The sequence below is a fragment of the Gigantopelta aegis genome, chromosome 3, assembly GCF_016097555.1.
Source record: "Gigantopelta aegis isolate Gae_Host chromosome 3, Gae_host_genome, whole genome shotgun sequence".
NCBI lineage: Eukaryota > Metazoa > Mollusca > Gastropoda > Neomphalida > Peltospiridae > Gigantopelta > Gigantopelta aegis.
In genome coordinates, this window is record NC_054701.1 from 40,348,162 (window position 1) to 40,372,103 (window position 23,942).

Sequence of the window (23,942 nt, forward strand, 5' to 3'; positions counted from 1 at the left end):
AAATTATTTCCGGCGCGTTACGCTCCAGTCGTTTGCAACAACGGCCCTTTGTTACTACTGAATTGTGGAGTAGTTGTTGACTTGTTCTTTTATTTTTTGGCGTTAATACAGTTTTCTATTACTATTATTGTTTGTCAAATTGTGTGCAAACTCCTTCTGTTACAGAAAAGAAAATGTACAATATGTTTTATGCTTAACAAAAATACTTACGAACACGTCTTGGGGAGGGGGGGCGGGGGGGGGGAGCAAGAAAAATGGTTCATTGATGACTGACTCGTTAAAACGGCACCTTAATAAAGTTTTGATATTTGCAAGTAATATGCATGTGTGTGTGTACGCTGCATTATTAACTACGACCTATGCAGTAGTTAATAATGAACCTAACGATTCAGACTCGCAAACAAATCGGAACAGCGAGTCCAATGTCATTGTCAGACGGACATAGTGTAACGGACACAATTCCATATTAAGTTTGGTTTGACGTAAAAATAAAAATAAAAGTTTTTTGGAAATAAAAATATACTATTTTTGTGTGTAATTTAGAAAAAAAATTCCTAACTGCAGTACTGCTGTAACAGATCGCGACATCTGCATCAGGGTTACAACATTTTATAATTTTTATAACAGATAGCGGCAGCATCGCTGTCGCTCACTGTGTATGCAAACTCAGTGCAAAATGGTTATGAGTATTATTTAATTCCGTTGCCATAAAAATAAATGAACGTTCGGCCATAGTGTTGAAATAACTATCATTATGTTAAACACCAGTAATTTAAAATGTACTTAGGCCTCAAACTTTCTTTTCATACAATCTAAAAGAAACGCCCATAAAATTAATAATATGGTGGTATATTTACGACATACCGGTACACGTTTGTTTCTTACTTTTAAAAATACTTAACTTCGACATATATCTCAAAATCTGGACTTGTTTTGTCGAATGCTTAACTTATTAGTCTGAAATGTCGGCATATTATTTTAAGATTTTAATTTATAATGTCAATCTCTCAACCGGTTATCATAACTATATGCCACCGAAGGTACGTACGCATTGACAAGAGATAATTCGACAATATAATTGGAGAGATCAAGATAATAGGTTCAGCCCTCAGCATCAGTATAACAAGTCGAGATCTCAACATAAGACCCACTTTTCATTAAGGCAATCTGCTCGCGGAAACGTGCATTTTCATATGTACATTTTCGATATTTGACGTCATCAATGTACTTTTAAGCCACAAGTAAACATCGATCGACTTTTTTTTCTGCCCATGCTGAATGCACACTCGTCTTATTATCTGGAGCTTTCGACTTATTATTTTGAGCGCATTACTGATTAACTCAAGCGCTCGACTTATTATCTCGAGTGTTCGACGTATATTATCTCGAGCGTTTGCCTAAGTGCTAAACTTATTATGTTAAAATATTTTATTATTATATCTAGTGCTCGATTTGTTATCTTCAGCGCTCGACTTATTATATTTAGCTCTCGACTTCTGTATCGGTACTGTACAGCCAAAAGGATAATTGCAAAAGAAAACGACATACATGTTGACGAGAGTTAATATGTTGAGCGCTTGACATAATACATTGATAGCTTGAGATAAATTAATAGCTCAAGATCATAAGCTACATGTTGCCATTAGTAGCAAGGAATCTTTATATGCACACTTTCACAGACAGGAAAACAAATACCACTGCATTTGACCAGTTGTGGCGCACTGTTTGCAACGAGCAAAAAATCCAATCGATTTAATGGATGCACCAAGGTGGTTCGATCCTGCGATGCAAGCAGCTCAGGCGAGCACTCAACCGACTGAGCTAAACCCCGTCCAAAGCCAAAATAGAGAATTTGCAAAAGATGAAAACATGCTTGATGATGAGAGTTAAAATGTGGAGCGCTCGACATAATAAATCAGTAGCTGAAGATAATTTTTCCAATGCCGACAAAGGATCTTTTATATGCACTTTGAAAGGCTTTTGATACACCAGTCATGGGACGCTGGTTGGGACGGGAAAAACATTCAGAAAAGAATCCACTGAGGAGATTCGTTCCTGTAATCAAATAACCCTACCGACATCTAGGTTCCGCTCCCTAGATATAATAAGTGGAAATCAAGTCGAGAGTTCGAAATATAAGCTTGTGTCCTAAATATGCTAACACAAATAAGTTATTTGAGATGGTATGGGTTTAAAACTTTAACAAATATGTTTTTATATGAATTTTATCTTTATTCATTATGAAGTTAATGCCAATTCATTTGTTCCCTTTTAACGCTAACGGACAATAGCCTTAAAATGAATATTTTCTGACTCAGTAAAATGTAATAATGTGTGTGTGTGTGTGTGTGTGTGTGTGTGTGTGTGTGTGTGTGTGTGTGTGTGTGTGTGTGTGTTTCTGTTTGTGTGTCTTTGTTTGTTTGAGTCTGACGCTGTCAAAATATACCGGCCTCGGTGGCGTCGTGGTTAGGCCATCGGTCAACAGGCTGGTAGGTACTGGGATCGGATCCCAGTCGAGGCATGGGATTTTTAATCCAGATACCGACTCCAAACCCTGAGTGAGTGCTCCGCAAGGCTCAATGGGTAGGTGTAAACCACTTACACCAACCAGTGATCCATAACTGGTTCAACAAAGGCCATGGTTTGTGCTATCCTGCCTGTGGGAAGCGCAAATAAAAGATCCCTTGCTGCTAATCGGAAGAGTAGCCCATGTAGTGGCGACAGCGGGTTTCCTCTCAAAATCTGTGTGGTACTTAACCATATGTCTGACGCCATATAATCGTAAATACAATGTATTGAGTGCGTCGTTAAATAAAACATTTCCTTCCTTCAAACATGGATCACTCCAGAAAACAACAAGCGAACTCTTTTCGCGACAGGATACGCAAGAGAGCTAGCTGTGTACTGTTACCAGTACGTAATAGAACAAGAGTACCGGCCTAGGTGGTGTCGTGGTTAAGCCATTGGACAAAAGACTCGTGTGTACAGGGTTCGCATCCTAGTACCGGCTACCACCCACAACTGGTATATCAAAGACCGTGGTATGTACTACCCTGTATGTGGGATGGTGTATATAAAAGATCCCTTGCTGCTAATCAAAAAGAGTAGCCCATGAAGTGGCGACAGCGGGTTTCCTTTCTTAATATCTGTATGGTTCTTAACCATATGTCTGACGCCATATAACCGTAAATAAAATGTGTTGAGTGCGTCGTTAAATAAAACATTTCTTTCTTTTTTCTTTCCAATGGCTAATGATTCATAGAGCAATGTGCTCTAGTGGTGTTGTTAAGCAAAACAAACTAACTTTAACTATACCAAAGCTGGGCTAATAGCTGCATTTATCCCTGGTAACACTATACAGTATCTCATTTAGAGAGGTGCTTAATAATTATGACAGCTTGACAGTCAGCGAAATTCAATAGGTTTTGTATCCTGGTTGGTAGAAATCACAGAGATAACGTTAACACTTCATTGCTGTAAAGTCACGTTTTTAACACAGCCAGTTGTTTGATGTTTTTGTGTTTTAAAAAGTTATTATTATTAAAAATATCAATCTAGAGTATTTTTTAAATTGGGCCTCAATTTTTTTACTGAAGGTGGAAAATATGCATATAGTAATGGGTGTGATATATCAAAGTTAAAATCCCCATACGCTTTAAATAATTGTGTGTGTGTGTGTGTGTGTGTGTGTGTGTGTGTGTGTGTGTGTGTGTGTGTGTGTGTCAGTGTGTGTGATTATCGGAGAGCTCAAGATAATAGGTTCAGCCCTCAACATCAATATAATAAGACGAGATCTCAACATAAGGTCCATTTTCCATTACGGTAATCTGCGCGTGGAAACGTGCATTTTCATATGTACATTTTCGATATTTGACGTCATGAAAGTACTTTTAAGCCACACGTAAACAACGATCGACTTTTTTTCTGCTGCATGCTGAATGCACACGCGTCTTATTATCTCGAGCTCTCGGCTTATTATCTTGAGCGCATTACTGATTAACTCAAGCGCTCGATTTATTATCTCGAGTGCTCGACTTATAGAAGACGAATATCGCTTTGTTCTAGTGTGTTCTTTCTTCAGTAACATAAGAGATAAATATATTAAACCTTTTCATTACAAGAAACCATCAACATTTAAATTAACGCAACTACTGTCCAGCGACAATTCAAAACAGCTAATTAAATTGTGTATTTGAACACTGCTGCCACGCATAGAACAGACAACATTGATACATGACATATGTTATTATTGCTATGCATGCATTACCCATCTACTATAGAATTTTATTGATTGTAACCCGATGCTACATACCATTCCCGGCAGTGTGCACATTATATTATTTTATATATAAATATGTATGTATGCCTACAAAATGTATATTTTTTGGCAAAAATAAAATGTGTGTTTATTATATTATCTCGAGCGTTTGCCTAAGTGCTAAACTTATTATGTCAAACTCTTTTATTATCTAGTGGTCGATTTGTTATCTTCAGCGCTCGACTTCTTATCTTTAGCTCTCGACTTTTGTATCAGTACTGTACAGCCAAAAAGATAACACGACATACATGTTGGCGAGAGTTAATATGTTGAGCGCTTGACATAATACATTGATAGCTTGAGATAAGTTTAGGTCAGTAAACCGGCCTATGTCAATAGGTCAAATATTTTTAAAATAACAACAGATTCAAAATTGTAAATAAAAGGATGCCAATATAATTTTTTCTTCTTGCCCTTCTCTTTGGCGTCGCATATTCAGCTTACATATTTGAATGTGTCACTATTTTAACAATATTTAACATATGGGCCTCAATGTTTTACTGTAGGTGCATGTTTGTGTTTATGTTAGTGTTTAGTGCTTAGTGTGTGTATGTTTGTTTTTGTGTGGATGCGTGGTTTAGTATACGTGTGTGTGTTTGTGTGTGTGTGTGCGTGTGTGTGTGTGTGTGCGCGCGTGCGTGGTGTGAACATACGCAGAGAATCGCACCATACTCAATTTCTGGGAAGTATTTGGGGGATTCCTCAGTGATATCAATTTAAAAATTAAATATTGAGTTTATGCATCCACCTGTAGTATACTCGTTATTATCACATGTGTGCATACAAACTGTCAGAGATGACTGTAAAAAGTGCCAGTTGTTAGCTATTTAGAAAAATTAGGAATTTGCATATGATGTTGCTTAGCAACGTATGTTTAATTCAACAGTTAATTTTTAACTATAATTTTTATTATTTGCAATAAATCCATGCAAATAGTTATATTCCATCCAATTTTTATAATCACCGATTTGGATGACGTATAGTTTCAAAAATAGCCCATACGGTAAAATGGATGAAAATGTTTTATTTATCAACGCTCTCAACACATTTTACTTACGGTTATATGACGTCGGACATATGGTTATGAATCATACAGATATTGAGAAAGGAAACCCGCTGTCGCCACTTCATGTGCTACTCGTTTTGATTGGCAGTAAGGAATCTTTTATATGCACCATCTAACATACAGGATAGCACATGCCACGGCCTTTGATATACCAGTCGTGGGGCACTGGCTGGAACGAGAAATAACCCAATGGGCCCACCGACGGGGATCGATCCCACACCGACCGCGCCTCAAGCGAGCGCCTTACCACTGGGCTACGTCCCGCCCATAAGGTAACACCGTGTTTTATTGTAGGTTCATTAAATGGAAGGTACTACACGTTTTATGTGTGTACTGCCTTGGTCTGTCAGTGCAAGAGGCAAGAATATATTTACACTATTTGGATGAAATTTAAACGATTTAAAAACATTAAAAATGACGGTGGAAAAATCAATCAGAAAAATATAACAAAACTATTTTCGGGTAGAAAAATGGTTAAAGTTCCATATTCTGAGCGAATTGGCTCGCGATCACCGTTTTATTAAAATAAAAATGGTGTTGACAGTGAAAAAGCCAATGCCAAAACATTACTTAACCATTGAATTTAATTAGGTAAGCGCTAAGTGAAGAAACTTCCTGTAATGATATATATATATATATATATATATATATATATATATATATATATATATATATACATACATACATACATACATACATACACACACACATATATATATATATATATATATATATATATATATATATATATATATATACATATATATATGTGTGTGTGTGTGTGTGTGTGTGTGTGTGTGTGTGTGTGTGTGTGTGTGTGTGTGTGTGTGTAAAATTAACGAAGAAATCTGCTCCCACTACATTAGATATTTCTCCCGGAAAACAGCAAATAATGTTTATATGCACAGACATAATATCAACTAGCACGGTATTTAATATATAACAAGCATGGGTTACTGGTTGGGACGAGAAAAACCCAATGAGTCCACCGAGGAGGCTCGATCAAATGATCCAAAAACACCTCGATTGAACGCTCTACTACTAGGCTAGATATAACCCATAAAACAGATGAGGTTATTCTGAAATGGTCCATTCCGCTATTGTGTGCTCCACAGCTGGTGTATCAAACGTTGTGGTATACGCTATTTGTGAGTGCGAGTAACAACCCTATTTGCTGATGGTCAAAAGAAGAAGCCTATGTGGCAGTAATGATTGTCTTAAATACAATAAACTCAACAGCCTCAAATTGATGAAATGAGGTGCGGTGTCGTTTAAGCACTCGTTCCTTTCCATTTTTGTCTTATTACAATTCAAGGCAGCTCTGGTTATTACAAAACAGGGCAATTCTTTGTTACAATTCAAGTCAGCTAGTTTATTACAATTCAATGCAGTTTTTATTACAATTCAAGTCAGTATTACAATTCATGGCAGTTGTTATTACAATTCAAGGCAGTATTACAATTCATGGCAGTTTTTATTACTATTCAAGGCAGGTATTATAATTACGATAATTTGCTACAATACCCATATTCACAAAAAAGTGTAAATTTACGTCTACGACTAGCACTTACGTGTGCCGTAGATTTACGTTTACGTGCAAGAAGCACCTTATTCTCAAAGATGGTCGTAAATGTAAACGTAACTTAGTTGGACGTAAATCTATGATTTAACATTCTCACTGGAGTAATTAATAAAAACACATTAGAAACGATGGCTACCGGGTAAATAACAAATGCGCAAAACGCAATTTTGTTTGTCGTCTGCTAACAATAACATTGCGAACAGTGAACCATGGCATTTTGGTATTGGTGGGGATCCGCGTTTTGGTACGAACTTGAGGACATTTCTTAAAAAGGAAAAGATAACTCAGGAGAAATTGGCCAAGTCGAAAACATCCGTTCGATCACGAACAAAAATTAGTTCACCAAGGTAAACATCTACGGTCCGTTTTTTAACATTTTGACATTTATTGGACCCGATGTTTACAACTTGAACAGCAAAAACAAGCGTGCAGTTTCCGCCCAGATTTCAGGCGGAATCGATACAACCATGGAATTAATTATTTCGTGGCGAAATATGAGATGTACCAATAAATATAAACACTTACTGTATAAAGAAAACTTCCCGAGTCACGTTTTACGCATAAATAGACAGTTTGTCCAAATAGTAATCCTGCATTAATCCAATTTTCAGTTACGAACAAAATCTCGAATATTCCCGCCGGCCATTGTGAGCATATTTAAAATGTGATTGAAAACTGTTGGTGGAATCGGATTATTTTTATTATTATTCGTCTCGGGTTCACGAGTTTATTCCACGATATTTAATGGAATATCACGTTTTATAATAATAAATAAATAAACTTAATTAATGAATAATATTGTTTAAAAATCAATTAATTGATAATAAATTAATAATAACAATTAAATTTAACTGAATAAAACTCCTAAAATAACTAATGACCAGTAATTATAGCTAAAAAAAAAGAAATGAAATTAAAACAAAAAAGAAGAGAAAAAAAGAAGAAAAAAACCTTTGAAACACATGTAAGCAATGGCCTGTAATAATAATATTTAAAAACAATTACTAAAGGAAATAATAATTTTGGAAAAAGTAAATAAATGAAGGCCTTAAAATAAGTAATGACCTGTACTAACAATCATTATTTTTTTAATAATAATAAAAAAGAATAATACACCCCAAAACTTTAATGTGATAATATTATTAACAATGCATATAATGCAACCCACACAAAGCACATATGTAGAAACAAAAATAACAAAATAAATAAATTTAATAATCAATTCCATTCAGTTCCGCAATATTTCTTTTTACGTAAAATGCTTGATACGAATAATTCTCGTTCCGCAAAATTTTCATTCCGCATTTTCGATGTGCCAGGATAAAAATAGTTTTTAAATGTTTAAATGTGTCATCTTCAAACATCTAATCCTGGAAAGGTTACCAAAGGTATTGTACTTAATATTTTTGTCTAAAATTTATTAAAATATGTTGTTGTACGTGTTGAGGCTCTTAAATAAAGCACATATGCCTGATTTTATTAAATCGTGATTGCAAATGGAAAATTCGATCCAATGGATAAACGTTACGGCACAGCAATAAACATCACAATAATAAATATCGTGCCGGAGACGTTTATCTTGATGAACTAGAACAAAAATATGTTCAATCCGTGGCGTTCGCCATAGCAAACTGCTTCATTTATTGGAAATGCTGCTAGTTTCCGTAAATAATAGTAAATAACGGCGATCATGCTTGATTTATTATATGTACACAATTTACGTGCAGCGTTAGTTGCAACCCGAGGCACTCTTATATTTACGTCCAACTTTACACGAAACTTACGTTTTCGTGGTTTCGTGAATAGCTCTTCAGTCGTAGATTTACGTTTACGTGTAAAACTAGGCTTACGATATTTTGTGAATATGGGCGTCAAAAAAAAATAATAAAAAAAAAAATAATTAAAAGAAAAAAAAAGAAAAAAAAAGGAAAAAAAAAGAAAGTAAACTAGAGTAGAGTAGAGTAGAGTAGAGTAGAGTAGAGTAGAGTAGAGTAAAGTAAAATAAATGATATATCATAAACTGAAAAAAAAACCCGCCCCACCCCAAAAAAACCCCACCCCTCCTACCAATACGTTTGTTAAAACGTAATTGTAGTAGTAGTAGTAGTAGTAGTCATCGTCGTAGTAGTAGTAGTAGCAGCAGCAGCAACAGTAGAAGTGGTTGCAGAAGTGGTAGTATCAGTAACAGCAGTAGCAAAAGTAGTATAAATGGAATATTTTTTTTGTTTCATCTGAAAACATACATAAATCGTACTTATAAACTATTTTTTAAAAATCGCAAAAAAACCCCACAAACCCCCCAAAAAAACAAAAACAACACGACACAAAAAAGTGCATTAGCTATCTGATTCCGTTCCGTTCCATTCCGTTCCGTTCCAGTCGGTTCCGTTCCGGTCTGCGTTTTACCAACACCTAACAATTTGCACTCCTGGTGAAAAACAAAATGTAATTTATAAAAAATAACTCCCTGGCTATCATGGAGGGGCGGGGCGTAGCTCAGTGGTAAAGCGTTCGATTTATGCTTGATGCGCGGTCGGTCTAGGATCGATCCCCGTCGGTGGATCCATTGGGCTATTTCTCTTTCCAGCCAGTGCTCCACAAGTGGTGTAACAAAGGCCGTGGTATGTGCTATCCTGTATGTGGGATGGTGCATATAAAATATCCCTTGCTGCTAATCGAAAAGAGTAGCCCATGAAGTGGCGACCGCGGGTTTCCTCTCTCAATATCTGTATGATCCTTAACCATATGTCTGAGCCATATAACCGTAAATACAATGTACTGAGTGCGTCGTTAAATAAAACATTTCCTTCCTTCCTTGAAACATGGATCACTGCAAAAAACAACAAGCGAACTCTTTTCGCGACAGGATACACAAGGGAGCTAACTGTGTACTGCTACCAGTACGTATTAGAACAAGAGTACCAGCCTCGGTGGTGTCGTGATTAAGCCATTGGACATAAGACTCGTAGGTACAGGGTTCGCATCCTAGTACCGGCTACCACCCAGAGCGAGTTTTAACGACTCAGTGGGTAGGTGTAAGACTATATCAACCTCTTCTCTCTCACTAACAACAACTAGCAACTAGCACCATGTCGTGGACACACGGCCCAGATAGCTGAGATGTGTGTCCAGAACAGCGTGATTGAACCTTAATTGGATATAACCACGAAAATAAAATAAAATAAAATGAAAGAACAAGAGTTCAGACAAGGGACATAACCGACATTGCATATCTTGTCAGTAAACAGTAGGGGGTCTTTATTCCCAGTCTGGAGCTCGCCGCGGTAAGACGTGTTTGTTTCGCCGGTGTATACTGCGCGTGCTTTCGTGTGCTCGACTTGGGAATCCTTCATTTTGTTTTGTTTTTCAACGAAATGGAGTTTTCTACTGGGATATATGCGGCCATCGTGACTGATTGAATGCTGGGACACTTCTCATTTCGACAGCCTGTACCACCATCTTTTTAGCGAGATTCCTTGCCTTCACGTCATTTTTTCCGGTTGACTTTTGTCGACATTTTTCCGTGACTCGTATGACGGCCATTCTGCAGAACGCCACGGTTGTTCGCGCTTAGTCTCTACATGTCCGAGCCTGTCCTACCAGCACTGGAAGATTGACCGCCCCACTCGGCCCCTACTACTCTTTTCTAGACTTTACTTTATTTTATGTTGATATCGTCTCGTATCATCCGGAGCCCGACCCGTCCGCACCGCTATACCAACCATGACGACTGGACTACACCCTAATCTGATACTCTCTCGTTCAGACGGATCCGGCTTCTCAAGATCTGTCTTATCACAGCACTACACCTTACACATCTAATGACTGTCACTCTAGGGATTTTCTTGACGGGATGCAACCCATCTCGTCCCTACAAACTGTGCACCTTAACGGCCTTAACGAAGATTTTAAACTTTTAGACCTTCGTTCAAAATTTTATGTCGAAATTATTATTTAAAAAACAAATTATTAAATAGTCCGATTCTCTCTTCTTTCTCTTAATTATTTTTGGACTGTTCTTATAAAATGCTCCAAATTATATCAATATTCGGCCGAGCAGTCAATTCTTTTATTTCTGCCCTTTTTCAACGCTATTTCACCCCCTCTCCCCCACCACCTCACCCCCCTACCCCCACCGACCCCTTCTGTCCCGGATCCAGTCACTGGCGAAGTCTGAGATTGTGCTCGGGAGAGACGTGCTTGAACCTTAATTGGATATATGAACGTTAATATGTTAACCAATCCAATCCAATAGGGGTCTTTCATATGTTACGTATCAAAATCAAAGGTCAGCGGTCTATCAACCAAAAGTAAAATTAAAATGTTCGACTCAATGGTTCTTCCAGTTTTATTATGGATGCAAAATATGGGGACATGAAAAAACTTATATATTTAATTCTGTACAACTAAACCTTTTAAAGACGCATCCTTCCTGTTAAGAAAGCAAAACCAATGTTTATGCTTTATGAAGAGCTAGGTAGATAAGAGTGCCAATCGCGTCAACTATATAAATATAAGAATGGTATGCTACTGAGCGCAAGAAAACAATCAAAATTGTCTACTCTTTTATACAAAATTATATTAAATGACCTCCTTACTAACGGAACTAACTATAACTGGATTACCACTATTAAACACACATTGAATAACTTGGGAATGGGTGATATCTGGATAATCTAATCTATCATATACTTAATTGTCTCCCGCAAAAATTAAACAAAGACAATGCGATCCGTATTTAGAAACAAGGACAAAATACATATCACAGTCATCGAGGGGCAACACTTACCGATTATATAAAGAACAACTATTTGTCAAAAGCTATATTAATTAACTATCCGTAAAACTGTGGACAAAATACTCTTAAAATTTAGAACATCTAACCATTACCTACCCATTGAAAATCTATCGGGGTAGAGCACAATTTAATTCACAAAAAAAAGAACGTCCCCTATATATTTTTTTAATGAGCGAGTTTAGGGCCGTATCTATCGGGGTAGAGCGCAATTTAATTCAGAAAAATACGAAACGTCCCCTATGTATTTTTAATTAGCTATTTTTATCTAGCTGGTGTGATAAAACTATTACTGTCTCCGGGATTCCTTTTTTTACTTCATTATTTTTTGTTGTTGTTGTTGTTGTTGTTGTTGGTATTACCACCCAGGACTCACGTTGTCGTTCGCCAAAGTGGCCAATTGCGAAAAAATAATTTTAACAAATTGGAGAAAATTGGTGAAAACATTTGCGAAAGTTGTTGTTTTTTATCTCGATTTTTAGAACCAAACACGCTTCCAACAATTGACAACCTTATTTATTTTAGACAGATACGGTCCTGTTGAAGTAATAATCTTCTAAACATGTGTGTCGATAGTTCTATTGATTTAAAACATGGGTTTTTTCTCGATCTCTTTTTATATTACAAGCGGAATTTGCGTCAGTAGTAAAGTACTCGCTCGTGGACAGAATCGGTACAAAAAGTGCTTCTCAAATGGTACATTTTAAAAATCTTACTGCCCCCTTTAATTTATCTTCTTTGAATTCCATCTCATTTCTTCCCGATCTGGCAGCTCCTCCTTTCTTTCAAATTCTTTCACTGACCACACCCACATCCCAATTCTTGTCTCTTTAACCGCAGCAGGTGCTTGTCTCTTGTGTTAATCTCGGCCACACACCTGCAATTTCTCATCAGGTTTAGCAGGCGGGCTTAGATAGTAGTCTACCAAATGACATCTTGTCCAGGTCAAAGTTCGAGGTACACCCAACTTTTGATACAGCACTTCATGGTTCCTCGAATGTCATTGGTGACATATGTGACAGGACTTGTTGTAATAAAGTGTTGTTTTATCGGACCAAAAACTTGCTGTGATTTGACGTGAACCAGTGTTAGTGTACCAAGTACTGTGATGTCATAAAAATAGGCTTGTCAATTTTTGTGTGGAACAGCGGTTGTGAAGGACGCTTCCTGTTATTTCAGAAACTTGCAGCTTGACCTCCCATTTTCTGCGATTTATTTCAAGGGTGAGGTTTTCTAGTATTTATATCTGTTGTGTGTATGTTGATTGATACATGGCATGTAAGTTATAGCCCCATATGTTACTATGGTCGTCTGTGGGATTTTATTTGATATTATACACTCTTAAGGCGCCGCCAGACGATACGAGTATTTCGTGCAAGAATAACCGATTGCATATAGCAACCGATGGAATCGTAATGTTTGCCTTGTCAAAATCGTCTATTCTATCGCACAAGACATTCGTATCGTGTGGTTTCGTCTTTAGTTTGACCACTTCGGAGAATGTTCATTGGTTAGTTCTGGCACTGTTAACAGGGACCTTGTATCCGCGTACAATACTCCCCTAATACCGGCGGTCGTTAGCGTCGTTGGTCAGACTGCACCCGTGAAGGAAGTTAAGACAGGTAGGCAATTGTGTGGACAGTTTAGAAGACAGAGTCGGAGGAATGGTACATTATAGTGCATTGTGCTAGGTAGACAATGATGTGGACAGCTTAAAAGACAGAGTCGGAGGAATGATACATTATAGAGCATGGTTAGTAGGCAATTGTGTGGACACCTTAGAAGACAGAGTCGGAGGAATGATACATTATAGAGCATTATGTCAGATAGGCAATCGTGTGAACAGCTTAGAAGAGAGAGTCGGAGGAATGGTACATTATAGGGCATGATGTTAGGCAGGTAATGGTGTGGACAGTTTAGAAGACAGAGCCGGAGGAATAATACAATGTAGAGCATGACGTTAGGCAATGGTGTGGACAGCTTTGAAGACAGAGTCGAAACGTCGGATGATTGGTACATAATAGGGCATGGTGTGAGATATCCTGTTTGCGACAGTACATATAGACATTCCCTGTGGCGTGATGAGGCCGGAACTTGCGAATAATTTGACTGAACCATGTAGAGCATTAATAGACGTCTAGGCAAAATCTGTATCACGAGCGACCGCGAACGCTGACCCTCAAATTCGTTATTGTGGAAACATTTCAAGAAATATTTTGGTTATACTGATACAGTCGATCTTTTTCATAAATGACTCCTTTGATAATAATCACCTACCCAGATATATTCCCTCACGATTATATTATAGGCAAATGCATTTTTTTAAAGTTGATACCAAGACCAATTGTGCTTAAAGGCCAAATTTGATAGCCCTTTCAATATGTCCCTGAGTCGCTTTATAAATAGGTTAGACTGTATTTATTTATTTATTCATTCTGAGAACGAAATTATGGCTTCACTTCACAGATGAAGTAATTCTTGAGATTGCAGATAATATCGTGCCATTTAAAGCGCGAGCTTTCGTTCATGGCCAGACAGTGCTCATGAATATGCTGTGACTGTGGCTGGCCCACTGCCCAGTTGGAGTAGCGCATGTGATGGTCCTTCCTGTCCACCCACTTCCAGTTGTTCTCAACGGCTATGTCACTGGCGCCCAGGTAGTAACATGCATCTGAAACGAGCATAAGGTTACACATAACAAGAAATGGAAATTGAAGAATGGGGCGTCACAGGAAGATAATAAAACAGGATCCTCTATTCTAAATATTGTTATGCATTGAAATATACCAGATTTTGGAACTTTGAGAAAGGTACTGGAAACTATTTTAAAATTAGGAGCAAAAACCAGTTGAAAATCTACTTGATGGTACAATCTCAAAGTTGTAATAATACCTGTTCCTGTCAAAAAATATTTATTAATTTTTGCTTTGAAACATAAAGTTTATACCTTCAGCTATATGCCTAAACAGGATTACAACCAGATAATTTCATTTACTAGTAGAAAAAAAGGATTGTAGGGGGGAATCTTGAGAATCACACGCATTATCTAGTGACGTCACTATTTTATGCATACACATTCAATTAAATTATTTTACATGCTATTTTATTGAATTTCCTGTTGGTATTTCTGTTTTGTTTTCTTTGGTAATACATACTAAATTAAAATTACAATATATCAACGACTGGCTAAATTTTATTTTATTAATAAAAACAGACATTGTCTTGAAAACAATACTGAATATACCTGTCCATGGTTGAGTGTTACGTAATTTTTAACGCCCTACTTCTCTAACGATAATGACATTTTTATTTGTACTCACTGTTCTTTGCGATTCTCCTGAGATAACCCCCAAGAAAGTCGTCTGTATCTCGATTGTCAACAACGGCCAAATCACCACCCAGAACCTTACAATAGCTCTAAACATAAAATGAAAATATGTTTTCCTTAATTTAAATAAATATAAAACGAGTGGGACATTGATTGTTTTTTTAGTCGTCACTGACGAAATGGAGTATTTACATCACAGACAACTACAAACTAACACAGCAAATAAATGTGTACACATGTTAAAAATACGCTTTGTTTCTTACTTAAAAGAACTTAAACTACTGACTTAATTTTTCGACATATCTAGAGCGCCCGACTTATTATATTGAACTCTCGACTTATTATTTCCAGCTCTCGACTTATTGTGTCGAACGTTCGACATATTAACTCTAGACATTACGTATGCCCGTTTTCATTTGCAATTATCCTGAAGCGAAATCGAGAGCTCGAAATGTTTAAAGAAACAAACAAACTAAGTGTGTGTTATAAATATACCACTACAGCACCTAAATATACCACAGTATCAGATCATCTTATTAACGGATATAACATGGCGTCAGACATAATATTGTCAGTGACCACATAGACGATGACAGAAAACAAACCCGCTGTCGCCACTCCGCCACCGGCTGGGATTGATCTTAGATCAATTAACGCGCGTGACAAGTGGGTTTGTCATTTATTCACTGAAGCTAAATCCTGCCCCTGTCGCAATGTTGAAGCACATACAATATACATACCCTGGCATTGATCCATTTTGTAGCATATGGGGAAAACCAGTAGCAAGAATCTTCATTTCGAACAAACCCTTTGGGGCAGTCTGAAAATACCAGCAAAAATATCAATCCTAGTTGCACCTATGCGCCGGAATTAGCATGGCCAGGGCGGTGGAGGGGTGGGGGTTGGATGGGTTGTCAAGATTATTCAGTTGAATTAATACATAACTGGACCCCCACCCCAGTCCCCTTGCATTTTCAGACGTGGTGCAGGCTGTTTTTGTTGGCTAGAGTCTGGTGTGACTGTGTATATGTGTGCGTGTGTCTATGTTTGCGTGCCTTCTTTTTTGCTCTATTTCAGACAAGATTAATGTGGCAACAATAATATTTCCATTAGCAGCAAAGACTCTTTTATATACCATATACATGACATCACATACCACGGCTTTTTTTACCATATCTTAATAGCCATATATTTTTTGAGGGGATGTCGTTAAACATTCATTCATTCATTCTTTATCACTGAGCTACGTCCTGCTCCTCTCTACACATGAAGCACATACAATATACATACCCTGGCATTGATCCATTTTGTAGCATATGGGGAAAACCAGTAGCAAGAATCTTCATTTCGAACAAACCCTTTTGGGCAATCTGAAAATACCAGCAAAAATATCAATCCGAGTTGCACCTATGCGCCGGAATTAGCATGGCCAGAGCGGTGGAGGGGTGGGGGTTGGATGGGTTGTCAAGATTATTCAGTTGAATTAATACATAACTGGACCCCCACCCCAGTCCCTTGCATTTTCAGACGAATATATGCTGTTTTTGTTCGCTAGGTCTTGTGTGACTGTATATGTGTGCGTGTGTGTATGTTTGCGTGTGCCTTCTTTTATTTTTTCTTTGCTCTATTTCAGAGAAGATTAATGTGGCGACAATAATATTTCCATTAGCAGCAAAGACTCTTGTATATACGCTTTACCACATACATGACAACACATACCACGGCTTTTTTCTTATTACATATATGTTTTGGAGGGGAAAATGTTATACTTAACTATAAATTCAGTTAGTAATTTTTTTATATTCAAATTATATAGACATATAATATTAATTTGGTACAGACAAAAAGAAGAAGAAGAAACCCCCAACAACCCCAGAACCCCTCTTCTAGTAGCAGTACTAGTAACAGCAGTGCTCAGCAGCAGTAGTAGTAGCGATGGAAGTACCAGATGCAACATAAGTAGTAGTAGCAACAGCACCAATTGCAGCAGTAACAAACACGTGAGCAGTAACAACAGCAGTTAAAGTAGCAGTAGTGGTAACAATAACGGTAGCAGCAGCGGTAGTAGCAACAGCAACGCTGGTAGTAGTAGTACTGGATCTGTCTTGATAAACACTTGTTTAATGATCTTTCGTTACACAAACTAGTTGGAAACAGGACATATTGGCGTCTGGAATGATATTTTGTTTCCGCTAACCCTACCTACGCTATTTTTTGTTTTACCCATACCCTATTTTTTACCCATACCCTACACGTTTTTTGCAAATGAATGACGAAACGTGTTTTCATGCATAAATATTGTACAATCATTGCAGATATTATAATTCACTTAGAAATTGACATTTTCATTTAGAAGTTGCCATTTGTTCACAGATCTATACAAAAGTGCTCATGATGAGCTATTGTGATCAGTCAATGCACGTCGTTCGTCGTCGTGCGCCGTCGTCATCGTCAACAATTGCTTCAAACGACATCTCCTCCTACACTGCTGGGCCACTTTTGATAAAGCTTTACAGGAATCATCCTTGCATTGTCCTATACCAAAATAGCTAAAACGAAATGGACCCATGCAGAACTCTGGTTGCAATGGCAACCAAAAGGAAAAAAGTTTTAAAACCTTCTCCTTTGAAACAGATGGTCAGAATTTGAAATAATTAGGTAAAAATTATCATCCGGTGACTCTCTACCAAAATAGCTCAAATAAAGTCGGTCACATAACGCTCACAGTTGTGCTATATGCGGCGTTACAAAGCTCGTGACAATTGCAAATTATTATACTAAATAGAAGCTCGTTTAATATCTGTAGTTAAGTACTGTAGTACACTAGTCATAGCATTTTATATAAAGAAAAAAAGTCATAAGCTACCCGGATATTGTTAAAATTACAGCCAAAATTTCATTTTATTACGTCGGCAGTTTGTGTTCTTACACATCCTTCGGTGAGAACACCATGAGTTAACAATTTCAAGACTTACGACTGGCTGCTCCTACGTGATGACCAGATCATCACTGACATACATCCAATGAAAAACTACACGAAGGAAATCGATTACATTGTGACGTATAGTTAACCCGACAATCATGGGTCGGTGATTCGTAAGTTAGCTACAAGTGCAATGACTGTAAATAACTTTTAGTCGAAAAAGATGTTATAATTTGCTTAAAACCTGGTTTTTAAGGATATGTAAGAAATAGAATAATACATTCGTGTCCGTTAGATACCATTTATCTCACAACTCATTGTTGAAAAACGTATCAAACTCGCTTTCGCTCGTTAGATAAATTTTAAAACAACTCGTTGTGAAATAAATGGTATCTAACGGCCAGTCACAAATTATTCTCTATTTGATACATATAGAAACATATACATTTTATGGTTTTTAATTTAATTTCTTGTAAATTTCTTTAAAATAGTTCTACAATTTCTCATAACTCCATTAAAGTGGCATGTGTACTTTTATTGCTGTATTATTACTGTTTGAACTCTTGTTTTGTTGTTTGATCTGTACACAAGGTGAGATGTGAATAAATAAATAAAAATTCTCTCTGGATTCGATGGAAAACAATTCTTACGCTTCTTCACTACAGCTGTTACTTTGACGTCACACAGGGCCATGTTGATACACTTGACATTACTGGAACCTCTGTGATTTGTGATTCTCAGAAATCGTCCTTTGACAGCCTCGTCACAGTGAACAGTAACTGTGGCACCTCTCGTTACGGTACCACTGTGCTGGTAGCAATGTTGTGGCTTCGTGGTAGGAGTAGACGTCGGGTCTTCCATATATACAGTGATCAAGAAATCAACGAGCGTGGCTGTGAATATTAAAGAAAAGGCATTTGTGTTTAACGACACACATTTTAATTTTGATTCAAATTAGCTCTACTGGGTCTACCAGTAGATCTAACAGCATTGCGTAGACTCCCATGTCCAGGTGACATTTCATCTATAAATAACAATTTAAATATCGACCAATTATACTTCGCCTTTTATAGCCTTATTCGGGAGCATACAAATTCAAAAAATATGGGGCGAGACTATTTATGCAATAGGTGTGTGCGTGTGTGTGTGTGTGTGAGAGAGAGAAAGAGAGAGAGAGAGAGAGAGAGAGAGAGAGAGAGAGAGAGAGAGAGAGAGAGAGAGAGAGAGAGAGAGAGTGGAGGGAGAGAGAGGAGAGAGAGAGAGAGAGAGAGAGAGAGAGAGGGGGGGGGGTAAGGAGACGGGGGGGTGTGACCCGTTGCTACCGCATAGATTACTCCTAACAATAAAACAGCAAGGGATATGCAATATGAAGTTTCCCTTAGACAGAACACTACATACCACGATCTTTGATGTACCAAGTTGTTACTAGAAACCAAAACCTGATTCCGTTGAGGGCGATCGATCAATTGAATTACAACCCGTCCAGTGAATATTAATTCTAATACAAATGGCAATTAAGCCTTTTTTTCATTGGTTAATTTTCGTGTTAAATCGGACGATTTATGTATGCTGTCAGGGTGTCCAACCTAAACGGTATGACACGTGCTTGAACTTCGTAGGCCTATACCACAAACAAAATGGCGGACAAAACGCGCCGAGTGAGTAAATTATGTCTTACGCTTCTTCTGCCGAATGCTTTTCTCATTAAAATAATATTGCGAAACGGCTCTAGAATGAATGCTTTATCCATCTGCTTACTTCATTCTCGATTTTGTTCAACAAGAAAAATAAAAACCTATTGAAAAAACCCCAAACACTTCAATGTTTTTGTCGCGCATTGGGTTATGGCATCAGACAAGAGCGAAAAAAGTTTAATTCTTGCATCTTGAGCTCTGGTATTTGACGACAGGGAAAGATCGGACGTCTCGCCATTTTCGTAACAATGTCTGGATCAAGTTCAGATACAAAAGGGACACGGACAGCTAATACCTCTGTGACAATGCTATCTTTTTACCAGTGTTCAATTTCTCAAATCTATAAGTCACGTGACTAGTAGCGTTTTCATTTAAGTTCGATCAAACCATATACACTAATATTTAAAAAAATACTAATAAAAATAAATAAAATAATAATTAATAATAATAATAATAATAAATAATAACAACAACAATAACAATAATCAAATTATGCTATTACCTGAATCGGATGCCGGTGTTATTGTGACTGTACCAATTTCATAGGTTTTCTCGAAGTCAACTTGCCACCAGGGTTGTACATTACCAGAACAGAGAGTATATGCACAATATGGCCATGACAGATCTTTTGAGTCGCCGTCGACAGCAAAAAAGGCAAACTGAACATATGCAGAACTGCGGTAGGTACCACTTTGTTTAGCAGGCTTCCATAATGCTATGTTCTGTGGTTCTGAAAACATTCACATATACAGGTGTAGTTTTAAAATAGTTCAGTCGTATTATAACAAATAAATACAATAATTTACAAACCATCTTTATCTCATTATAGTGCAAATAAAATAGCAATGTCATTGCACTGACTCACTCACTCACTCACCGACTCTCTCTCTCTCTCTCTCAGTCCTGGCTCTGGGGGGTAGTTCGCATACACTTCTCTTTTAGAGAGTTAACTTAAATTTTCTTGTTCTATATGCCAAGATCTTCAGAAAAAGTATGGGTAACACTTCCAAGTTAAGTACGTTTTCTCAGCAGAACACATTTATGATTTTTGGTTGGCCGCGAAAAGGTTAAAATGACAATATTAGAGTTTCATGCAATAAATAATTATTTGACACCCATAGATGATTCATTTTGATTTATTTCAATTGTTTGGGTATTACTGACTATATGTTAGCATTATTCATTGCCATAAACTTGGGTTGGGGTTACACAATAACCTTATTTTACATATTTTTACTCTGAAATCGCTTTCGATTTGAAAGTAGCTCAAAGTCTAATGGCTTCTCAGTCAACCAATACTGTAAGCAGAGTTCCACAAATTGGCCAAACGTTTCTTCATTAAATGCTCAGAGCAATACAGTTTTCAGTTTGATACCTCGGATTGCTGGATGATACCCATGGAGCCCATTGTATCCCTACCCCCTAAAATAAACACTTTTAGGGCATTTCGTCAAATGACCATATCTCCTAAAGTAAGTGTCATAAGAAGTTAATCTTTGTGTCTATAAGTATGTTTTGATCCCCCAAAAATTGATTGGTACTAATACTGTGATTTTTTTGGAGTTGACCTAATTAGCATAATTCCAAGATGGCGTCCAAAATGGCCGCTGAATACTGAATTAGACTTAACTTCGCATACAGAAGAACATTTCAAGTGAGATTACTACATTATTAGTGCAAAAGTTTCAAATATACCAAAATACTGCAGAACTCAAGCTAATCTTATCAGACAATTACATTTTTTACATGAATTGAGCGATATTTTCTTACACAGACAGAATTTGCAGCATTTCACCTCAGCCATCCTGCAAGGACAAATTGACCTGATACACTTATGACATGAGCATATGACTGACCGATTAACCTCAAGAGTTTTTTGCGATGTTGCAGGCATTAATTGACCTTGGTCGTGCTCATAGCCACAATATTGCGGTTTCAGCGATTCAACAGTTTAAGGGTCGAGATGACTCTGCAAGGCATGCATGGTGGTGTGGGCATTATAGAACGCACGCTGGATATGAGGCAGAATACCATGACTGGTCGGGGGCAGGTTTTCGAGAGAGCTGCCTTTACTAAAATCTAAAACCTGCATGGAGGTCCATTTTCTTCCACCATTCTCCGAAGTTGTCAGACATAGCTAAAGCTGATACGATAGAACAAATGTATGGCATAAATAACCTCACAAGACACGCACCTTTTGCGGTTGGAGAATCAAGGACTGGAATGTGGAAGTGGACAGCAAAATCAATATTTCACCTGAATTAAGTAGCAAATTTTAATTGTACATTTGTACCGACACACATAAGCTTGGTCAGTTGTCTGATTTCCCCTCGCTTATAGAACCACAATGAGTTACGTCTGACATTCCCTACTATAAAACTTACCTCCAGTGTGACAGCTATAAACGCAGAACAGCAGTAGCAGATAGAGCTTCCAAAACATGTTGTACGTCGATCTCAGGTCTGTATTGCTGTAAGTGAAACCTACCACGTGCTTTATACATTGATCATAACCGAAAGTGTTAAATACACCTCCGTGTTCTATCTCCATTTGGAAACCTGCTGACTCGTATCGATATACCCCCTTCGTGTAACATAATACTAGAGCTCTGAGTTTTATCACCCTTAGAGGAAGTTCTGATTCGTGACGGTATATCCCATTCGTGCAGCATCTGCCAACAGCCACCAAACAAAATGAATGTTAGTTTAATAACACACCGTACACATTGATCAGAGGTATATACCAGTATGTGGTAATTTCGACATATCGTCAGTATATACATAACCATTTTTAATTGATCCCATTGGGAAAACATTTAACATCTCAAATTAGTACACGTTGAAGGGACCAAGTTTGGTGCCATTGTAATATGTTTACGACTAACAATAGTTTTCGATGAAGTAAAGAAATATTTTATTTAACGACGCACTCAACACATTTTATGTACGGTTATACGACGTCAGACATATGGTTCAGGACCACATAGATATTGAGGGAGGAAACCCGCTGTCGCCATTTCATGGGTTACTTTTTTCGATTAGCAGCAAGGGATCTTTTATATGCACCATCCCACAGACAGAATAGCACATACCACGGCCTTTGATGTACCAGTTGTAGTGCACTAGCTGAAACGATGGCTACAATTATATATTAAAGGTATTAAATGAATGTTCTTGTTTAGAATATCATTATCTGCATATCAAAGGTGTTTGTTGTCGCCCAAACCGGATTAGATTAGATTAGATTAGATTAGATGTTTAACGACACTCCAGAACGAAACATACATCGGCCATTGGGTGTCAAACTAAGGTAACGGCAAACTAATGTGTAGCCTAAACCAGATTTTACCTTCCAATAATTCCGTAAGTCTGGGAAAAAAACTCAATAACATATTACGAAACTAAATACAAAATGATTACTACAAACAGAAATACACTATAGTGAACACATTGGATATACAGACATTGATATTCGAAACAAGAACATTCATTTAATAAGTAATTTTAGTTACCCAAAAGGATCTTTTGGTCCGAAAAATCGTATAATGGTTGCAATCTCAGGACAGTCTCTTTATAAATGGCTTCAAATATAATATCTGTTTATAAAGAGAGTAAACGTTATTACAGGTGTTGATATATCACAATTAATATAATGTACACAATTTAAAGTATCAACTGCATATATATAGATATAGATATAGATATAGATATATATATAGATATAGATAGATATATATATATATCGATATATAGATATATCTATCTACATCTCTCTCTCTCTCTCTCTCTCTCTCTCTCTCTCTCTCTCTCTCTCTCTCTCTCTCTCTCTCTCTCTCTCTCTCTCTCTCTCTCTCTCTCTCTCTCTCTCTCTCTCTCTCTCTCTCGTCTCATATATATATATATATATATATATATATTATGACGGAACATGCTCTTATTTTTTCGCCTGTGGCGATGTTAATTGTTTTAGAGGGCTGTGTGCAGCTTGGTTACGTAATACCCCCGCGCGACGGTGGTAGTCCTGCATCCCAATATGCACTTAGACCAGGTGGGCACTTGGTTACGTAATATCTCCGCGCGACCGTACCCCTCTAATACACACCCAGACCAGTTGTGGAGGCCGTGTGGCCAGTAGTTACGTAATAACTCCGGTAGTGCGGTTTTACGACCGTGGTTTCTGGCGAACTAGGCGACAGTAAGTCTGGCCATCTTAGGAAATATACCGACTCTGGGAGTT

General features: G+C 37.4%; 1 protein-coding gene across 2 annotated transcripts; it reads right to left on the reverse strand.

Annotated features, from left to right (window-relative positions):
• Window positions 1-13,975: 13,975 nt before the first annotated feature.
• On the reverse strand, window positions 13,976-22,225 carry LOC121390196 (collectin-10-like). 2 transcript variants are annotated; one of them, XM_041521960.1, is made up of 6 exons: window positions 22,091-22,225; window positions 20,209-20,436; window positions 18,663-18,905; window positions 15,830-15,909; window positions 15,082-15,178; window positions 13,976-14,432 (listed from the first exon to the last, which is right to left on the reverse strand). In XM_041521960.1, the coding sequence occupies exons 1-6, from the start codon at window positions 22,146-22,148 to the stop codon at window positions 14,209-14,211; spliced, it is 930 nt and encodes a 309-aa protein (XP_041377894.1). In that variant the 5' UTR covers window positions 22,149-22,225; the 3' UTR covers window positions 13,976-14,208. The 2 variants fall into 2 exon arrangements, with proteins under 2 accessions (XP_041377894.1, XP_041377903.1); XM_041521969.1 differs by lacking the exon at window positions 15,830-15,909 and adding an exon at window positions 16,380-16,459.
• Window positions 22,226-23,942: the final 1,717 nt, after the last annotated feature.

Coding starts and splice junctions, on each gene's coding strand:
- LOC121390196 (XM_041521960.1), bottom strand. CDS start 22,148: ATGTTTTGGAAGCTCTATCTGCTACTGCTGTTCTGCGTTTATAGCTGT. Junction 15,910..18,662: donor AACAGCTGTAGTGAAGAAGC/GTAAGAATTGTT, acceptor TGGTATTTTCAG/ACTGCCCCAAAGGGTTTGTT. Junction 15,179..15,829: donor CAAAATGGATCAATGCCAGG/GTATGTATATTG, acceptor TTTTATGTTTAG/AGCTATTGTAAGGTTCTGGG.